The sequence below is a fragment of the Hypanus sabinus genome, chromosome 12 (genome assembly GCF_030144855.1).
Source record: "Hypanus sabinus isolate sHypSab1 chromosome 12, sHypSab1.hap1, whole genome shotgun sequence".
Taxonomy (NCBI): domain Eukaryota; kingdom Metazoa; phylum Chordata; class Chondrichthyes; order Myliobatiformes; family Dasyatidae; genus Hypanus; species Hypanus sabinus.
In genome coordinates, this window is record NC_082717.1 from 17729151 (window position 1) to 17747566 (window position 18416).

An 18416-nucleotide genomic window follows, 5' to 3' on the forward strand; every position below is an offset into this window, starting at 1 on the left:
CCTGAAGAAGGCCCAGCAGCGGATGTACTTCCTGCGGCTCTTGAGGAAATATGGTCTGCCTCAGGAATTGCTGCTGCAGTTCTACACTGCAGTCATTGAGTCTGTCCTGTGCACCTCCATCACTGTGTGGTTTGGAGCCGCCACCAAGCAGGATAGAACCAGACTACAGCGCACAGTGAGGACTGTCGAGCGCATCATTGGAGCCTTCCTGCCCTCTATTGTGGACCTGTACTCTTCCAGGTTGAAGAAGAGGGCGGGGAACATCATAAAGGACTCCTTCCATCCTGCGCACGGACTGTTTGAACTGCTTCCGTCTGGTAGGCACTTCAGATCCCTCCAGACTAAGACTAATAGGCACTGGAGAAGTTTTTTCCCTACTGCGGTCACTTTGCTGAACAGTTAACTGCCGGTTAACTGTCGGCTAACTATTACTTGGATTGCACTACTTGTATGTATAATCTATATTTTCATTTATATTTATCATTATTATTGTTATGAGCAGAGAGACAACATCTGCCGGAAGTAAATTCCTTGTATGTGCACAGGTACTTGGCGATTAAAGTCTGATTCTGAGTATGTTCAGAGACTGTGTGCTTCAGACACAAACTTGTCAGTTTATGCCAATCAACACCTCGTGGCCACAATCCCGTACCTAATAAACTGGTCCATGAGTGAGACACATTGCGGTCTTTTGCTGCTGTAGCCCATTCGCTTCAAGATTCAATGTGTTGTGCACTCAGAGATGCTCCTCTGCACACCACTGTTGTAACGCCTGACTAATTGTGGTACTGCCCCTTCCTGTCAGCTTCAACTAGACCGACAATTCTCCCCCATTCTTAAGTGTGGTCTGAACAACAACTGAACCTCATAACCATGTCTGCAAGCTTTTATGCACTGAGTTGCTGCCAGGATTGGCTGATTAGTTATTTACATTAATGAGATATTTGCATTAGGTGCACCTGTACACATAAGTGCAACTAATAAAGCGGCCATTGAGTGTATGTGAACGTTAGTACCCATACCCTACCCTACCTTTACTAGATGCCAGACCAATTTTCCAATTCTTCACATTCTTTAACAACACAGGTTGCCATGGGCCCCACGAAGACCTTTCTCGGTTTGTGCTAATTCCTTTCTTTGCCACTTATGCAGCTCAGTACACTTGTCACTAAAGTGATTCCATAGGGCAATGGAATTTGCATTCATAAGCAAGATGCTTCACAGTGTACAGTTAAAACTGCAATTATCATGCACTTTCCAGTCGTATTTTGTTCATTTGTTTCACATGCTTTCCTAGATGATCTCCAACCAACCCTTAAGACAACTCATTACTTGCAAGCTCACATCCAGCACCTTGCTGTAGTTATTAGCTCAGTGCCTGGACATGCTAATTTTTCTCTAAACCAATCATCCTATTTGACTTCACCACTAAACTACTCCTTCCCCCTCTGCAATCCTTAAATATCGAAGCAGACAAGACGTGAGTTCACGTGCACGCAGACTGGCTCTGCGGCATTTAGAAGAAAAACAAGTTAAGGGCACGAATGATCGATGTGGCTTCATTGCTCTCTCACAGGGAAGCGTGTCCTCTCTCACATTTCCAACGTGCATATTTCTTGGATCGGTGGCCATCACGGCACGCGAGGTGTGACTACCACAATATGTGCTTCCAAGCAACTAAAACAAGTGGTCTAATACAAGTTCTCAAACCGGTAACAGAGAACGTTGCTTCTAGTCGCTGACTGATTCAACTGCTGGCTTCAAGGACACAATACTGAAGCGGGAGAAGGGATTCTGGGTGGGGCTGCATGATAGTCAAATTCCCTTTCAATACGGAACAGATCGTAAACCCATTCTAGATCCTTCCCGAACTTCTCCCCCTCCCCCAGTAGGTTTCGAACAGTCACCACATTCCTACATGAACCATATGTAGGAACCATATGTAGGTTGAACAAGTTAGGTCTCTATTCATTGGAGCGTAGAAGGTTGAGGGGGGATTTGATCGAGGTATTTAAAATTTTGAGAGGGATAGATAGAGTTGACGTGAATAGGCTGTTTCCATTGAGAGTAGGGGAGATTCAAACGAGAGGACATGATTTGAGAGTTAGGGGGCAGAAGTTTAAGGGAAACACGAGGGGGTATTTCTTTACTCAGAGAGTGATAGCTGTGTGGAATGAGCTTCCTGTAGAAGTAGTAGAGGCCAGTTCAGTTGTGTCATTTAAGGTAAAACCGGATAGGTATACGGACAGGAAAGGAGTGGAGGGTTATGGGCTGAGTGCGGGTAGGTGGGACTAGGTGAGATTAAGAGTTCGGCACGGACTAGGAGGGCCGAGATGGCCTGTTTCCGTGCTGTGATTGTTATATGGTTATATGCTGTGAATGACACCATCACTGACGCTAGGAGCAAATCCAAAGATAAAGAGTAACGCACACAAAATGGTTAGGTAGCACCTATGGAGTCGAAGTCTCAGTCCGAGACCCTCAGCTTTTCTTTGGTCACGTGCACATTGAAACATGTCATTTGCGTCAGCGACCATTACAGTCCCAGGCTGTGTTGGGGGCTGTCCATGGGTGTTGCCAAGCTTCCTGCCCCACAAACTACCAACCGGAACCCGTAGGTCTTTGAAAAGTGGGAGGAAACCGGAGTGCCCAGAGGAAACCCACGCAGTGACAGGGAGAACGTACAAACTCCTGACAGACAGCAGTGGGAATCCAATCCCCCATCGTTGATCACTGGCACTGCGATGGCATTATGTGAACCACTACTCTACTGTGCCACCCATCAGCACAGGCCCGACATCCAAACATACTCTGAACAGTCCAGGTCAGGCGTTCCCAAACTGGGGTCCATGGACTCCGCAGTTAATGGTAGGGGCTCAGGGCATTAAAAAGGTTGGGAACCCATTCTCTGCATTTTCCTACAGAACTGCCACTTTGAATGGCATTACCACTGATTCTAGTAACAGAACTGGTTTGTGACAAAACTAAGTGTACATTTAAAACCTTGCACTGAGGAAACTGCGGAGGGTGCTCGAGCTTCCCAAGGAAAGCTGAGGTTTGGAATGGCCGGAAACATATTCAATCTTCTATCACCTTACTGATAGATGGAGGAGTCCAAAGTGAGGAGGCAGTGGTGGGAGCAGAGAACGGGAAAGGCCGTCAGTATCAGTACCACACCAAGTAACTTGCAGCAGATTCCACAGACTGCCCCGCCTCATGTTGTTTTTCTGCAGACAGGTGGAGCCTTGTCACCCGTTGCTGGTGCTCCAGTGAATGAATGGTTCAGCTGTGCAGCTACCTGTCAGGACCTGCTCACGGCCACGCTGCAAACCCAAACAAATCCAGCGGCAAGCCCAGGCCAACAAGACAGCTGGATGAGGGCGCTGCCTGCGGTTTATCGGCAGTGATACCTCCTGCAGATACTGTCGCGGTTGACTGTGGTCACCAGTCTGGCAGCACTTCCTAATTGTTCAGAGAGGGAATTCAGAAATCACCCAAGAACACACTCACACATTCATACTTTTAACCAGAAGACTACAATATGTGTGGATTGGAAGTAACATCTCCTCCTCACTGACAGTCAGCACTGGCGCAACACGGGGATGTGTGCTTAACCCACTGCTCTACTCTCTCTCTCTACACCCATGAGTATGAGGCTAGGCACAGCTCAAGTGCCATCCAAGAATTTGCTGATGATGCAGCCATCGTTGCCAGAATCTCAAGCGGTGACGATAGGGCATACAGGAGCCAGCTACACCAGCTAGTGGAGTGGAGCTGCAACAACCTGGCACTCAACATCAGTACTGATTGTGGACTCCAGGAAGGGTAACACGGGGGAACACACACCAGTCCTCAGAGTGGGATCAGAAGTGGAAGAGAGTGAGCAATTTCAAGTTCCTGGGTTGTCAATATCTCTGAGGATCTAACCTGGGCGCAACATATCGATGCGATGCAGCTCTAAAGGCAAGGCAGCAGCTGTATTTCATCAAGAGCTTGAGGAGAATTGGTTTGACACCTGAAACACTTGAAAGGATGCACGGTGGAAAGCATTCTAACTGGCTGCATCTCAGTCTGACATGGAGGTGGGGTGCATGGGGGATACTGCACTGGATTGAATTAAGCGGCAGAGAATTATAAAATTAGTCAGCTCCATCATGGGCCTCTGTAGTATCTGGGACATCTTCAAGGAGGGTTTTTTCATAAAGGCGGAATCCACCATTGAGGACCACTCAGGACCTGCTCTCTTCTCATCGCTTCCATCAGGAAGGAAGTACAGAAGCCTGAAGGCGCACCCTCAATGATTCAGGAACGGCTTCTTCCCCTCTGAAATCTGACTTCTGAACAGACACTGAACCCATGAACACCACCTCACTACTTTTTTATTTCTATTTTTTGCACTACTTATTTAATTTAACCCTTATATATATTAAGTGTTATGCACAGCTTCTCCCTCTATTATCATGTGTTGCATTGTACTGCTGCCACAAAGTTAACAGATTTCAAGCCATATGCCGGAGATATTAAACCCGATTCTGATACTCACACAGTCCCGGACCTGCCCTCATTCAGACGCACACTGACCACCTCATTTGCACACTCAAAGCTACAGCACAACAGATACATACTGCACATGTACACCGACAAGTTCAGGAACATTCGCATACAAAACCAAGCATGCACTCATGCACACCTTCCAAATCAGACTTGCAGAGTGTCGTGCCATTACACACCACATGGCATGTGCAGAGTCAAAAACACCCACGTACACTCAAACTCTCTCTCACACACCCCAACATGTGCCTAGACACTCCCAGTCTGCCAGGCACTCATGCATATGCTCACAAACAACTTTATATATAGATGCTCCCATATACACATACAGTACGTAGAAAGGTATGCATGTGTATATACAAACACACAAACCACTCGCTTGCAGAAATGCCACCCCTCACACGCATGCACTTCCTGCCCCCCAAAGCAGCATAGACACACAAACATATACACGCATATGTATCCACACCTGAACACACCCACACACGGATACATGCGAACCAGACCATATGATATACATACTCAGAGATATACCCATTCTCAGATGCATACTCAATCACCCATTAACCCAGCACCAATCCTAGAAGAACAACACTAGTCACAAACATCTAATTTCCCATAAAAAGCTAATCTTCTGAACCAATACATGTGGGAAAGATGCCACAGAAATTCAATTTATTTGCTTTGAATACAGGAAAAACGTGCTTCACAAAAGAAAATCGGGGATACTGATGAGGATACAAGAAAGAATAGATTGGTGGGAAGTAGAGGAATGGAATTTCTCCTGGAGCTCGAATTGACTCAATGGTCTCCATGGGCCTTTGAGAGAAATTATTATTTATCCATTCTCTTGCTCCATCACTTTGATTGCCTCTGTGAACTCTCTATCACTGTGTGTTCCTTCCTCCCTTCAATAATTTTGAACACTCACAAATCCCATTTTTACTTCAGACCAGGTGGGATCACCAGATTGTACAGTATTTGGAACAACTGTTGAACAGTTCAGTAAAGCAGATCTCTTTGTATAAATGGTGACAAAGATGGAGACAGAAATACGTAATTTATGTGGAGAGGAATTGGCTGTTGGTCCTACATGTACTGGCAATGGAGAACTTCCAGAGGGGGTTTACAAAAATGATCCCTGTAAAGGATTAACATATGAGGAGTGTTTAATGGCTCTGAACCTGTACTTGTTGGAATTTAGAAAAATGAGAGGTGGGGGATCTCGTTGAAACCTACTGAATGTTGGACGTGAAGAGGGTGTTTCCAATAGTGAGCAAGTCCAGGACCTGAGAGCACAGCCTCAGAATAGAAGGATGTCCCTTTAGGACAGAGATGAGAAGAAATTTCTTTAGCCAGAGAGTGGGGAATCTGTGGAGTTAATTGCCACAGATGGCTATGGAAGCCAAGTCATTGGGCATATTTAAAATGGAGGATGATAGATTTTTGATTAGTAAGAATGTCAAAGATTACAGGGAGAAGACAGGAGAATGGGGTTGGGAAGGAAAGAAAATCAGCCACGATGGACCAAATGGCCTACTCCTACATCTTACAGTCTTGTGGAGAGCTCCAACATGTTAAATGGCTACCATTTCGTATTTCTTTGTGATAGAAGAAAGCAAGTCCAATTTGAGTCCGAGCCAGTTCACAGAGCAATCTTATCATCCGAGTAATTTCCCTAATAACCTACTCTCTCCACATTTCTATCAGAACCTACCAACCACCTACACTTAAGGGACAACTTACAGAGGCTAATTAACGCACGGAATCTATCTCTTTGGGACATGGGAGAAAATAGGATCTCCCTTGGAAAAAAATGCACTGCCGCCTCACATCTCCAGCTACCAAAAATATCAATACTTAAAGGACAAATAAGGAAAAGACACATATTTATCTTGTAGTTTTTTGACCCCACAGGACACCTCAAAGTGGATTCCAGCCAATGTCATACTTGCAAAGTGTAGCCTCTTGTAACTTGCAGCAGGCAATGTTTCACAAACACCAGATAATAATGATGCAACTTGAGAAATAAACAGTGGTGTGGACTCCTGCTCTTCTTCAACATAACCAGCATGCCTAAAGAAGGCCGAAGGGAGATCCTATAGAGTTTTATATAATTATGAGGAGCATTGTTAGAATAAATCGACAGTGTTTCTCCCCCCACACTAAGAGAGTCTACAAGTGGAGGGTGTAGGTTTCAGCTGAGAAGGGAAAGATTTAACAGAGGAATGAGAGGTACATTTTCCCCCACAGGGTGCTGGGTATATATGGAAAGGTTAGGCCACAGGGCCTGTCTCCGTGCTGTATAACTCTCTGATTCTATGATGCCGTTGACTCCATGTAGGCAGGCTTGGTTTAACCGGCTCGTTCACAGAACAATTGGGAATGGCATTGAGTTAAACCGTCAGCCTAGATTTTTAGTTCTTGAGCTTCTGGAACGGGATTGGCATCTCTGTGCTGTCAGGCTTCTTGTATGTTCTGCCCAAACTAAGGGGAGAGACGAGAGAATATCTAGGGTAGGTGGGGCATTTATGTTTTGATTGTTTTATCAAGATAACGAGAAGGGCAGACAGAGTCCAAGGAGGGTAGGCAACTTTTTCCTCACTATTGTAAGCCACCTTGTACGATAAGACGGACTCCTTGGCTTCTCAGTCTACCTCATCATGGCCCCGCACTGCACTCTCTGTAACACTTAATTCTGCGTTCAGTTACCGCTTTCACTTCGGACTATCTTGACGCATTGATGTGAGAAAAGGGTCAGTCTGGCCGGCGTGCAGAGTTTTTCAACGTCCAGGGCACAATTTCCACTAACCAGGGCACAAACATCGTTTGCAAGTGAAATCGTGATCCTGTTGTACTTCATTCAGGTCAATTCACGGTAGACATGGTTCACAATACAGCCTCTAGGTCAGAACCATACTTCTTATTTATTTAGATACAGCATGATAACAGGACCTTCTAGCAGAATGAGCCTGTGCTGCCCAATTACACCCATGTGACCAACTAACCTACTCCATGTGTCTTTGGACCGTGGGAGGAAACCCACGCAGTCATGGGCAGAACGTATGAACTCCTTACAGACAGCGGCAGAACTGAACCTGGGATGCTGGTGCTGCAGAAGAGTCACACTAATAGCTATGTTATTGTGCCTATTTTATGTGTGCATGATTAACAGTTCAAAGTCATTGGCAGAAACAAGCTGGCTAAGTCTGTGGGTGAGATCTCAGAATAACCCGGTTCATAACAAATGTTTACCATTGCACTCTTCAGTGTGGGGGGACAAACATGTGACTGATGCTTCAAGTGTAAGTGTAACCATTAGTGTAGCTGTGTTCTGGGAGGTTACACGTGTGTGTCTGATCCAGTATAATCCTACTCTGCATTTGACCCAATCCCATACTTTTCCTATTGTTTTTCGTCTCTTCCCAGCTTTCTCTGCATCTAGCTTTAAACTCCTCCCAGTTCAGATGAAAGGTCAACATGGAGCTGAAACTTTTAACTGCGCTCCATTTTCCAGAGGTACAGCTGTCCTCCTGTGCACTTCCTGCATTTTCTGCTCCAGAGTATAACTTCGGCTTTATTTTATGACAAAAAAATCTGGGACAAAACAGAGCCTCTCGCATTAATGCTAAATGTACAGAGACAGAGAAAAAGACAGAGAGAGAGAGAGAGAGAGAGAGAGAGAGAGAGACAAAGAGAAGCAGACACAGAAATCTTACACAGTGAGAGGCAGACAAAGAAAGAGAGATAGAAACAAAGAGAAAGTATGATATCTGATCTTTGCCATGGAGATAGAGGTCAGCCTCTACAGGACTACCTAGCCAACCCTCCACCTGCCCACACCCACAGTTTACAATGCGATATTAGCTGGAACAGTAAACACTACCAAATTGTACGACTCCAAATCCAAGGCGCTCCACCATCATTACTCACCTTCAATCCGCTTCAGAGCCGAGAGGCAGCTTTCCCGATCGGGAAAGCCGAAAGGATTACTACAGGTCCGAATGGTATCACATTCACACTTGCCGTTGATAATATTGCAGCCTGTTGCTGGGTTTTTATTGCAGGGCTCAAATCCAAGAAGCTGGTCGTCCTCCCAGTTCTCATCTGAAAGAAAAGTATTCTCAGAACACGGCCAAGATCAAAACAAGTGCACAACATGCATGCGGCTGTAAACGGGGCTTAACCATTAAACCAGTCACAACCTTGGCACCTGTTTAGTCACTAATTTATGTAATTACAGCCAATAAACATTTATGTGGACATATGTAGGATTATTTTAGCTGTGATACACACATGTGGACTCCAGGCATAAGCATAATGCTTAAGTAACTTGACTGGCAGCTGAGACCAAAGACTTGGAATCGTGAGTTCAAATCTCATCACAGCATTTAAACTTAAGTGATTAACTAAATCTGGAATCAGCCTCAGAAGCTCTCACATGAGCCTCTGCATTGTTGTACGAACCCCCTCGACTCATCGTAACGTTCAGCAAGGAAGGTCAATCAACTTGACCTATACATGGTTGGATTTTTGAGTTTCCCCTTGATCCAGGGGCAATTGGGAACGGATAATAATGCTCGTGTTGCCTGTCAACATACACATTCTGTGAGCAAAAGGAAATGGCCAGTGGCCAGTGGCCAGTTTCATGTTATACCCAGTTTTACTTATCAGACCATCTATGCTCAGTTAGCAGGCAGGTCACGGCTGGTAGCCTTAACAAGATGCACCTCATTTCTTCTCTTCCTGTACTGCCTCCATAAGCACAATCAACTAAAACGTTTGACAGAAACCAAGTTTATATCATGCACTGACTTCCCTTTGCCTGAGTTTATAAGATATAGTAGCAGAATTTGATCATTTAGCCTGTCAAGTCTGCTGCACTACTTGTTCACAGCTAATTTATTGTCCCTCCCGACTCCACTCTCCAGCCAATCTGTGAAGTCCTTACGAATCAAGAACCTTCCAATCTCCAAGAACCCAATGACTTGGCCTCCACCGCATTCTGTGACAATTAGTTGCACAAATTGACCACCCCGTGGCTAAAGAAATTCCTCCTCATCTCTGTTCTGAAAGGAAGTTCTTGTATTCTGAGGCAGTACCCTCGGTCCTAGATTCCCCACTATAAGAAACATCCTCTCCACGTCCATTCTATTCGATAGGTTTCAATAAGATGCCGACCGCTCCCCCCATTCTTCTAAACTCAAGTGAATACAGGTGCAGAGCAATCAAACACTCCTCGTACATTAACGCTTTCACTCCCAGCATCATTCTCGCAAACCTCCTCTGGACACCCTCCAATGCCAGCACATCCTTTCTTAAATATTTAGATATTGGCTCCAAATCTGCTCAAAATACGCCAACTGTGGTCTGACCAATGCCTTATAAAGTCTCGCATGTTACATTCTTGCTTTTATATTCTAGTTTGGATAGCTGTCCAAGTCTGCTTTTGCTACGGACAGGTATCCAAAGTAGCACAATGGCAACAAGAGATCTTTTGGGCTGTGCCAACTGTCAATCACCTCAAGGAGACTAGAACACAATTGGAGGAGAAGTCCACCTGCCCAATCATTGTTGATCTGCCCTGGACCTCAATCTTCTTTAGTGCCAGATCCCCATAGTTCTCAATTCCCTGAACACTCAAACTCATATAAGACCATATGATATAGGAGCAGAATTAGGCCATTCGGCCTATCGAGTCTGCTAAAGCCATTTCATCATGGCTAATTCAATTTTCCTCTCAACCCCAATCTCCTCCCAGTATCCCTTCATGTCCTGACCAATCTCTGCCTTAAATATACACGAAAACTTGGCCTATCCTTGGCCACAGCTGCCTATGGCAACGAATTCCACAGATTCATCACTCTCTGACTTAAGAAATTCCTCCTCACCTCCGTTCTAAAAGGACGTCCCTCTATTATGAGGCTGTGTCCTCTGGTCTTCATCTGCCCACCACAGGAAACATCCTGTCCACATCCATTCCATCAAACCCTTTCACCATTTGATAGGTTTCAATGAGGTCACCCTTCATTCTTCTGAATTCCTGTGAATACAGGCCCAGGGTCATCAAACGCTCTTCATATGACAAGCCACTCAACCCTAGAATCATTTTCGTGAGCCTCCTTTGAAGCCTCTCCAGTTTCAGCACATCCTTTCTATCTCCATCAGCCTCAAATAATGTTCTTGCTGCCAGAACTCCCTGTGATAGAGAATTCTGGGGATTCACCACCCCTTCTGAGAAGCTTGTGCCAGGTAATTTCTTTCCCAGAGCTGTGCTACATCTCTTGCTCTTTGCTGATACTAAAATGCACCCACAGCCTGCATCAAGATCCCCCACCACCCAGTCCCCTATGCAGGGGACAAGCAATCAATCTCCATTGCTCTCTTAGCTGAGAGTTGTCCCTTCAATACGTACTGACAAATACAAGTGGCTGTTCTCAATAACGGTCTACAGAAGCGGTCTTCATTTTATTGACAATAAAGTCCTCTCATTCTGTGCGTTGTACTGTGGAGACTCACGTCTCTCTGGATACCAGCACAGACATGATGAGATGAATGGCCTCAATCTGTGTCAGACACCAGCACCAGCTTCCCGAGAAATGAGGACATCTTCAAAATCTGATACCTGAAGAAGGTGGCATCCACCACGAAGGACCCTCACGACCTCTTCTCGTATGTCACCATCCGGGAGGAGGTACAGAAAGCTGGACCTCAACACACTCAACAGATTTGGAACAGCTTCTTACCCTCCGCCATCAGATGTCTGAAAGGCCGATTAACCCAAAAACACTCACTCACTATCTTGCACTACTTTTTTTACCTGTATTTTACTGTAATTTGTAGTATACTTTATGCACTGCATGGTACTGCTTCTGCAAAACAACAAATTTCATGACATATGCCAGAGATAATAAACCTGATCCTGATCCTAAATTTTCTATGGTTTGATTCCTACCAAAGTTCCATGGAGATACCATCAGAATCACCACGCCAATGTAAAGTTCTAGGAAATTGGAAGTAACTACACAGCCGTAGAAAACGCACTCAGATGTCTAATCTACACTGTGGGTCCACATGGTTTGGCTGCCCGAGTTCCTTAAGATTTTCTTTAGGCCTTTATAGAGAAATAGCAGCAAGGGTAGCAGGAAATCAATGTAAGTACTTATATTTCCCACATCTGTTCTAGAAATATTACATTTGAATAGCACTCTGCCTTTGAAAATAAATTAATACCTTTGAATCTCTCCCCACCTGTGGTAGATGTTGCCATTTTAGAAACACAAGCACTAACTGCTGCAAGGCATTTCCCTCTTTCCTTTCATATTCTTCCCAAATATTAACCGGTTCTTCTTGAGTGATGATAGAATTTCTTTTGGCTTTGTGGTGAATCATTCTAACGTCTCCAGATAATTCTCTGCGGGAAAGCATTTATTTCTTCCAGCATCCCCTTCAACTCGGTGATAATCAGCTCAGTCACGGGTGGCACAAATTACAGCACTAGCTTCTGCAATTGCCACCATGCTAGCCCCTAGACTTTAGCATGGGCAATCTGCCAGGACTTAGCCTGTCTCAGGAGTCCCAGCAATGAAACAAGCCACCACTGGGGACAGTAAACTTGCTCTTGCAGTTCACACCACTGCGTCATAGCCCAATGCAATATTCAGCACAATAATCTGTCATAGGAATGAAACTTACGGGGTTAAGATCTGTGCTGCAAGCCCTTTTTACAGGAGCTTTAACTTTTTATTGATTCTATTGTATTTGTTTCTTTTCTATTGCGAATACCTGCCAGAGCAATGAATCTCGGGGTAGTATATAGTGACATATACATTCTTTGATAATAAATTTACTTTGAACTTCTAGCTTTCTTAAATTTGAATCGAAGGTGAAAGTAAATGTACTATCAATGTACATATGCCACCATAAACCATCCTGAGACTTATTCCCTTGCAGGCACGCACAGTAAGTGCAAAGAAACACAACATTGATTCAATGAAAGATCCACAATCAATCAATGTGCAAAAGACAACAAACTGTGCAAATACAAAAAGGAAAAAAAGTAAACAAACAATAAATATTGAGAACATGAGTTGTACTGTCCTTTAAAAGTTAATTGGGCAAATGCTATTTAAAAATCTTTTGATAATTAACTTACTTTACATATCAACCATCATACAATCAGATGATGGGTCTTGACCTGAAACACTGATTGACCATTTCCCTCCACAGATGATGCCTGACCTGCAGAGGGGTTCCCAGCCTTTTTTATGCCATTAACTGATGGGTCCATGAATCCCAGGTTGGGAGCCTTGCTTTAGCAGCTTGTTTCTGAATAGACGCAGGTATTGTTAAGATTCCCAATACTCCCTTCATGTCATTATGCTGTAATTCAAATAGGGTTTGATTGTGTAAGGACGGTGGAGAATACTGGTAGCTTGGGTTGAAGTGTTTCTCGCACTGAGGACGCCACTTCGACCGGCAATTGGCGAGCTGACTGCCGAGCTTGGCAAACACTGGATCATCAACCTCATCAAATACCCCACCGTCCAGGCCATACCCTTCTTGCTTCTGCCATCGGGAAAGAGGGCCTTGGCTCTCACACCCACCAAGTTCAGGAAGCCCTTCAGCCATCAGGCTTCTGAACCAGCATGGACAACTTCACTCACCTCAAAAGTAAGCTGATTCCACAACCTAAAGACTCACTTCCATGGGCTCTGCAACTCGTTCTCAGTGCTACTTGTTCAATATTATTACCTTCTTTCTCAGCTTGAGCTGTTAAAACCTGAGGTGTGGGCATAGCCAAGTACGCTCATTTCTCAATTTTCCAGTCTATTCTAGTTATGTTCAGCATAGTGGCTTTCTGAGGATTGACGTATGCATTACAGTGTAGGCCAATTTGTATAATGGTACTGTGTAGTGATTTTAGAATGATACCAGTTGTAGATATTACTACTGGGACAATGTATACCCTGTTAATGTTTCATAGTCTTTCAGTTTCCTCTTTTAATTCAGCACCTTTCTGGTCATTTCACATATTGATTTCTGTATGTTATGTGTGGATGGAATGGCTAATTCTATTAAGTAAGTTGTTCTTGTTTGTTTATCCTGTATGGCATTTATCCTGTATTATTATATCTGGATGGTTACTATGGATTGTCCTATCGGTAATAATGGATTGGTTGTATATAATTTGAGGGATTCTGACTCTAAAACTGGATCAGGCTTGTATTTATAGTAAGGTATAGTGTCTTTCATGAGTCTGTATTTTAAAGCAAGATTCTGGTGAATGATGCTTGCCACTAGATTGTGCCTATGTAAGTAAATCAGATTGGGTTAAACTGCTGCAGGATCCTGTAATGTGTTGGATTGTTTCTGGTTTCTCTTTATCATGTTCGGCTCATCATCTTGAATTTGTGGGTCTTTTATTATATATTTTTGTGTTAACCACCTGGCCCTGTATTGTCACAAGAAACCCTTCTGTTTCTGGGAAGAGGTCTCCAAAAAAAAAAGGACATGTAATTATGGGTGTAGCGAAAGTGTTTACTGCCTTTGTTATATTTTTACTATTGAGCTCTGTTTGACAAGAGCCTTGAAGTAAATTTTGTCAAAAGTTTATCACACTATGATCTATTTTCTTTGCTTGTCGATATCCCAAACAGTTATATGTTTCATATCATCCATCGGTTGTATTGTATCCTGCTGCTCTTTTTTGTATTCTACTATCTCTACTGCACCTTTCTTTATGTTTAATGTTCTGCACTTATCTAGTCCAAAGTACTGGTTTATATCTTTTGAAAATAGTTCTACTATTTGAATTAATTGCCTTAGCTTTACAGAGGAAGGAGTGTGTAATTTCAAATCAAACATATAAAGAAGGTGTATTAAGGTACAATTCATTTGGTTATCTTTAACTCAATATGCTTTTTTTTTATCCGATTCAGTGGGTTTAAAGCTAGACAAAATCATAGTGGGCTTAGAAAGTTGTCCTACAAAATGTCTCAGTTTATTTTGACACGTTATGGTGATTGTTAATAGATATGGTGATTATAGAACGCCAATGCTTCATCAGATGTTGTGAGAATTTCACAAGTATTGAGTGTAGTTAAGAACTTCTATTAACCATGAGTATGATCTTTGGTAGTCAATGTAACAACATGAAAGATTTCTGCTTTTCCACTGGGCTTGATTTAGAATTACAGACTCTAGTATCAGTTGCTCTTTACATCCTTTCGTATCCTGACAGTGTCCTTTCTGGTGTTCTGTAATACTTTGCAGTTATCAAAGTGAGTGGTGATAACTATTATTATTGGTATTACTACTGCATTTGCACAGTTCATCCTCTTTGGCTGTTTGTCACTCTTTGGTGTGTAGTTTTTCATTGATTTCTTTACAAGTAAACGAACCTCAGGGGTAATATATGGAAACATCTACATAGGTTAATAATAACTTTGAACTTTTCCTCTTACAGAAAGACTGCAGATAGGTATACATTATACATCTTGTTGTCATTATATTCTTTTACTTGTTCTTACAATAATCCTACCCTCTTTTGAGAGGAATGAGACTGGGACATCTACCCCAGAGGGGTAAGCTGTCATGCCAAGTTGGCTGGTCAAATACCACTGTTCAGTATGACTCTCATAGGCCATTTCACAGGCAGCCAAATCAGAGATTTAGAGCAAAGTTAAGTTCATAGTTAATTTAATCTTTAATTCCCTAACAGCTAGGGTGGGATTTGAACTTGAGTTTGCCTCAGTTGCCCAGGGGTCTGAATTCGTAACCCTTTAGCTTAACCACTACACTACCACAGCAATTGATAAACTGGTTTGATCTGATTTCAGGTTGTTACATCAGCTGAGGTAAATGTACCAGAAGAGTGCTCTTTCTCTGCCCTAACCTCAAAGATGTTGAGGGCAGCCACAACACCCTAACACCGGAGAGTGTTATAATCCACAAGTGCCTTCCTCAACTAACTCGTCCAATTTGCTGAGGCAACGGGGAACATAAGAGACATCATCATTAACAAGCCTGCCTCTGTCACCTTATGTCCTGGAGTTTCAACCCAAAGCTCAGCACGAAAATAAAACGCATTGTTTTGTTTAAAAGCGACGGAACGGGGTCATGTTTGTGTTTCAGCTTAGCTGAATCTACTTTCCCTCGTGATATCTTGTTTTGCTATATCATTTGCTTGGAGCTGCGCCCGAGAAGTTCCCTCCGGCACTATAAAGGAAATCCTTGGGATAGGAAGGAGAACGGGCGAAGGGCTCTAAACTTTCAGGATAAGAAATGAAAAAGGGAAACATTCTGCTGCTGAGGAACTTGGAAGAAATTCCCTGTGCCGAATGCCAAAAATTGTTAACTTTATACAAAAACACACTTCTCATAGCTCCCACTCCCGTCCCTTTAACAGATGCTAACCTCGATTATACTCAGACGCAAGTGTCAGCGACAAATTTAAGCTCCGGGAGAAGAAATTTTGAATTCAGTGATTGTTTCGTTTGTTGATTCGTGAGAATTTCTTTCGGACGACTCACTACTGCCGCCTCTCTTTCAAGATTGAAAGAGCACACGTCGTGTCCGCAAGTTCCTCCACAGGGAAAAAAATAATAGTGAGAATTAACGGGGTGGGGAGCCTCAGACATTGCAGTATTTTCTCAACTGCAGTCCTATCGATAAAAGTTTTTTTTTACATAAAAGAACTTCGCTGACTGAGTAAAATCGTCGGATCACATTGATGCCAGATTTGGAAAATGTAAGTGTTTCCAATATACAGTATTGGGGAAAAATTGGCTGACATTTATGTTTTTGCTTCTCTAGCCAATTTTATTCAATAAAGTTTCCAGTAAAAAAAAGGACCCTGCATTTCAAGCCACCCTTTCCCATTTGCAAACCTCAGGTCCACAGCGAGTCAGCACTGATGCTACGCTAACTGTAAACTGTATCCCGGTCAATTAGAAACAACAGCTCCAAAGATACTAATCAATGCCACATCGAGTGCCTAGCATAAGGTACACATCTGGAACGATGCATTTTTTTTATATACGTAAAGACACAGACTCGTACGCTTGACGCCAACAGAATGGGCGAAAGTTGCGATGACAAGTTCCCGGTGCGCATTTTTAATCCACACAGGACTATTCTGCGGTTCGTAAAGCGAGCGGAGAGTGAGGCCACTCGCCAGCTCGTACTGACTCTATCGTTCAGACCCTTCCTTGAGGCACACAGTGTGGCTTCCAAATCTGGGATCCGATCCACTATGCAGACATAGCATACATTCCAGTAAAAAAACCCTCCAACAGTCCACAGTTAGCGAAGAAGCCGAGCTGAGCAGCTCCGGGTCCAGAAACAGAAAGGAATCTGTTAGCAACAATATCAAAAACAGAAATCGTTGCTCCTTTACCCCCAAATCCCGTGAATTGGGGAAGGGAGATGAACCATTAGCTACGCATTTTTAAACAAGGAATCCCGGGTCAGCAGCATCACGTCAATGCAAAATTGGAATCAGTAATCATAGGATAATTATCATAAAAGCTGCAGAAAGGTGCATTAGTTTGTACCTAGGACAACACGGGGTCCGCGGATCGGCCTGAATAGGGCGCGGGCGGTGTAGCATTAAGAGCATAGTGAATCTTTTTATAGAGAACCCCCGAGGATACTTCCCTTTCTCTCCCACCGAACACGCCAGCAGTTACTGGAGTTAACTTTGAAGTTACCGTCGCGCCATGTTAAAAAGTCGGCGCTGCACAACATCCTACCTTGGCAGATCCCAACTTCGTAGCCAGTGATGGAGCCGCCGCTGAACGGAGGTCTGATAACGCAGTGGAGGCCGAGATCGCAAGTGCCGTACACCCCGTAGACGCCGCCGCAAGTTTCGTTCTGCTGCTTAGCGCAGGTCGCGCAGCAGCCGCAGAAGCCCATCAGTATACTCCCCGAACAATTCCTTGGCTCCTCGCATTTGGATTCATCGCAGGGCAAGCACACAAGAGCCCGACCACTCTGAGCCAATAAATTAATAAGGTGCAGAACTCCCAAAAACCTCACCGCCAGGTACATCCACGAAGGGGCCATTTCCACCACTTTTCGGCGTGAATCGGTTTTTAAACTGTTTCCCCCCCTCAGGAAAAAAAAATATTTCTTCTCCCCTCTCAAAAAACGCAGTAAAATAAAAATCACAGCCAAAGTTGAAAAAAAACTTGTAACTGGACGCTGGGTGAGACGACTGTCCTCAGTTGCAAAGGCAAGCCCTTATATATTAGACAGCACTGTGCGAAAGGAAGAGGAAACGGGATTACCCCCAACCCCCAAAAAAAGTTTCTTCCTGGTTAAGGACCAGCAAAGTTGAGCCGGCTTCTTTATTTTTTTCCTCTTCTCGCCCTGGCCACTAATGCTCCTTAAACTTCTGTAATTTTTTTTTGTTCTCTAGCTACTACTGTCGCCGTAATTCCAAAATCTTCTTTTGCCTTTTTTTCTCCTTCTTCCTTAGCGGTTCTTCTGCTGAGAGCTGAGCAAGGTTGCCTTCTTTCCCCCACCTCTGGAGCCGGGACGAGCGGGCTGAGAGCGCCTGGGCTGCCTGTCACACGGAGCGTTTTCGCTGATCGCACGCCTCGGAGCGAAGTGAGCGGCGCTCGATCCGCAACACACATGGACATACACACTGGCCCGCTCCAGCCAATCAGCTCGCCCGCACGCTCGTCAATCCACCCACGCCGCTATTGTGACGTGACCCCCGAGACCCCGCCCACCCCGTCTCTTCCTGCTCTGTCCCAATGGCCCGGCCGGCAGGTCCCGCCCAACCCGGGCCGCGCAGTGCGCCTGCGCGCATTCCATACATTGTTCCACGGGCAGAGCGAGGAATCCGCTTCGAA

General features: G+C 44.2%; 1 protein-coding gene across 2 annotated transcripts in view; it reads right to left on the reverse strand.

Annotated features, from left to right (window-relative positions):
- crim1 (cysteine rich transmembrane BMP regulator 1 (chordin-like)) overlaps positions 1-18193 on the reverse strand; it is a 262131-nt gene extending 243938 nt beyond the window's left edge. Inside the window, exons 1-2 of one of the 2 annotated variants that reach the window (XM_059985617.1) lie at positions 17307-18193; positions 8485-8658 (exon numbers count right to left, since the gene is read on the reverse strand). In XM_059985617.1, coding sequence (XP_059841600.1) covers positions 8485-8658; positions 17307-17619 — 487 coding nt within the window. In that variant the 5' untranslated portion in view covers positions 17620-18193. The remainder of the gene's footprint in view (positions 1-8484; positions 8659-17306) is intronic. The other variant, XM_059985618.1, reaches the window with a different exon arrangement.
- Between the last annotated feature and the right edge of the window lie 223 nt (positions 18194-18416).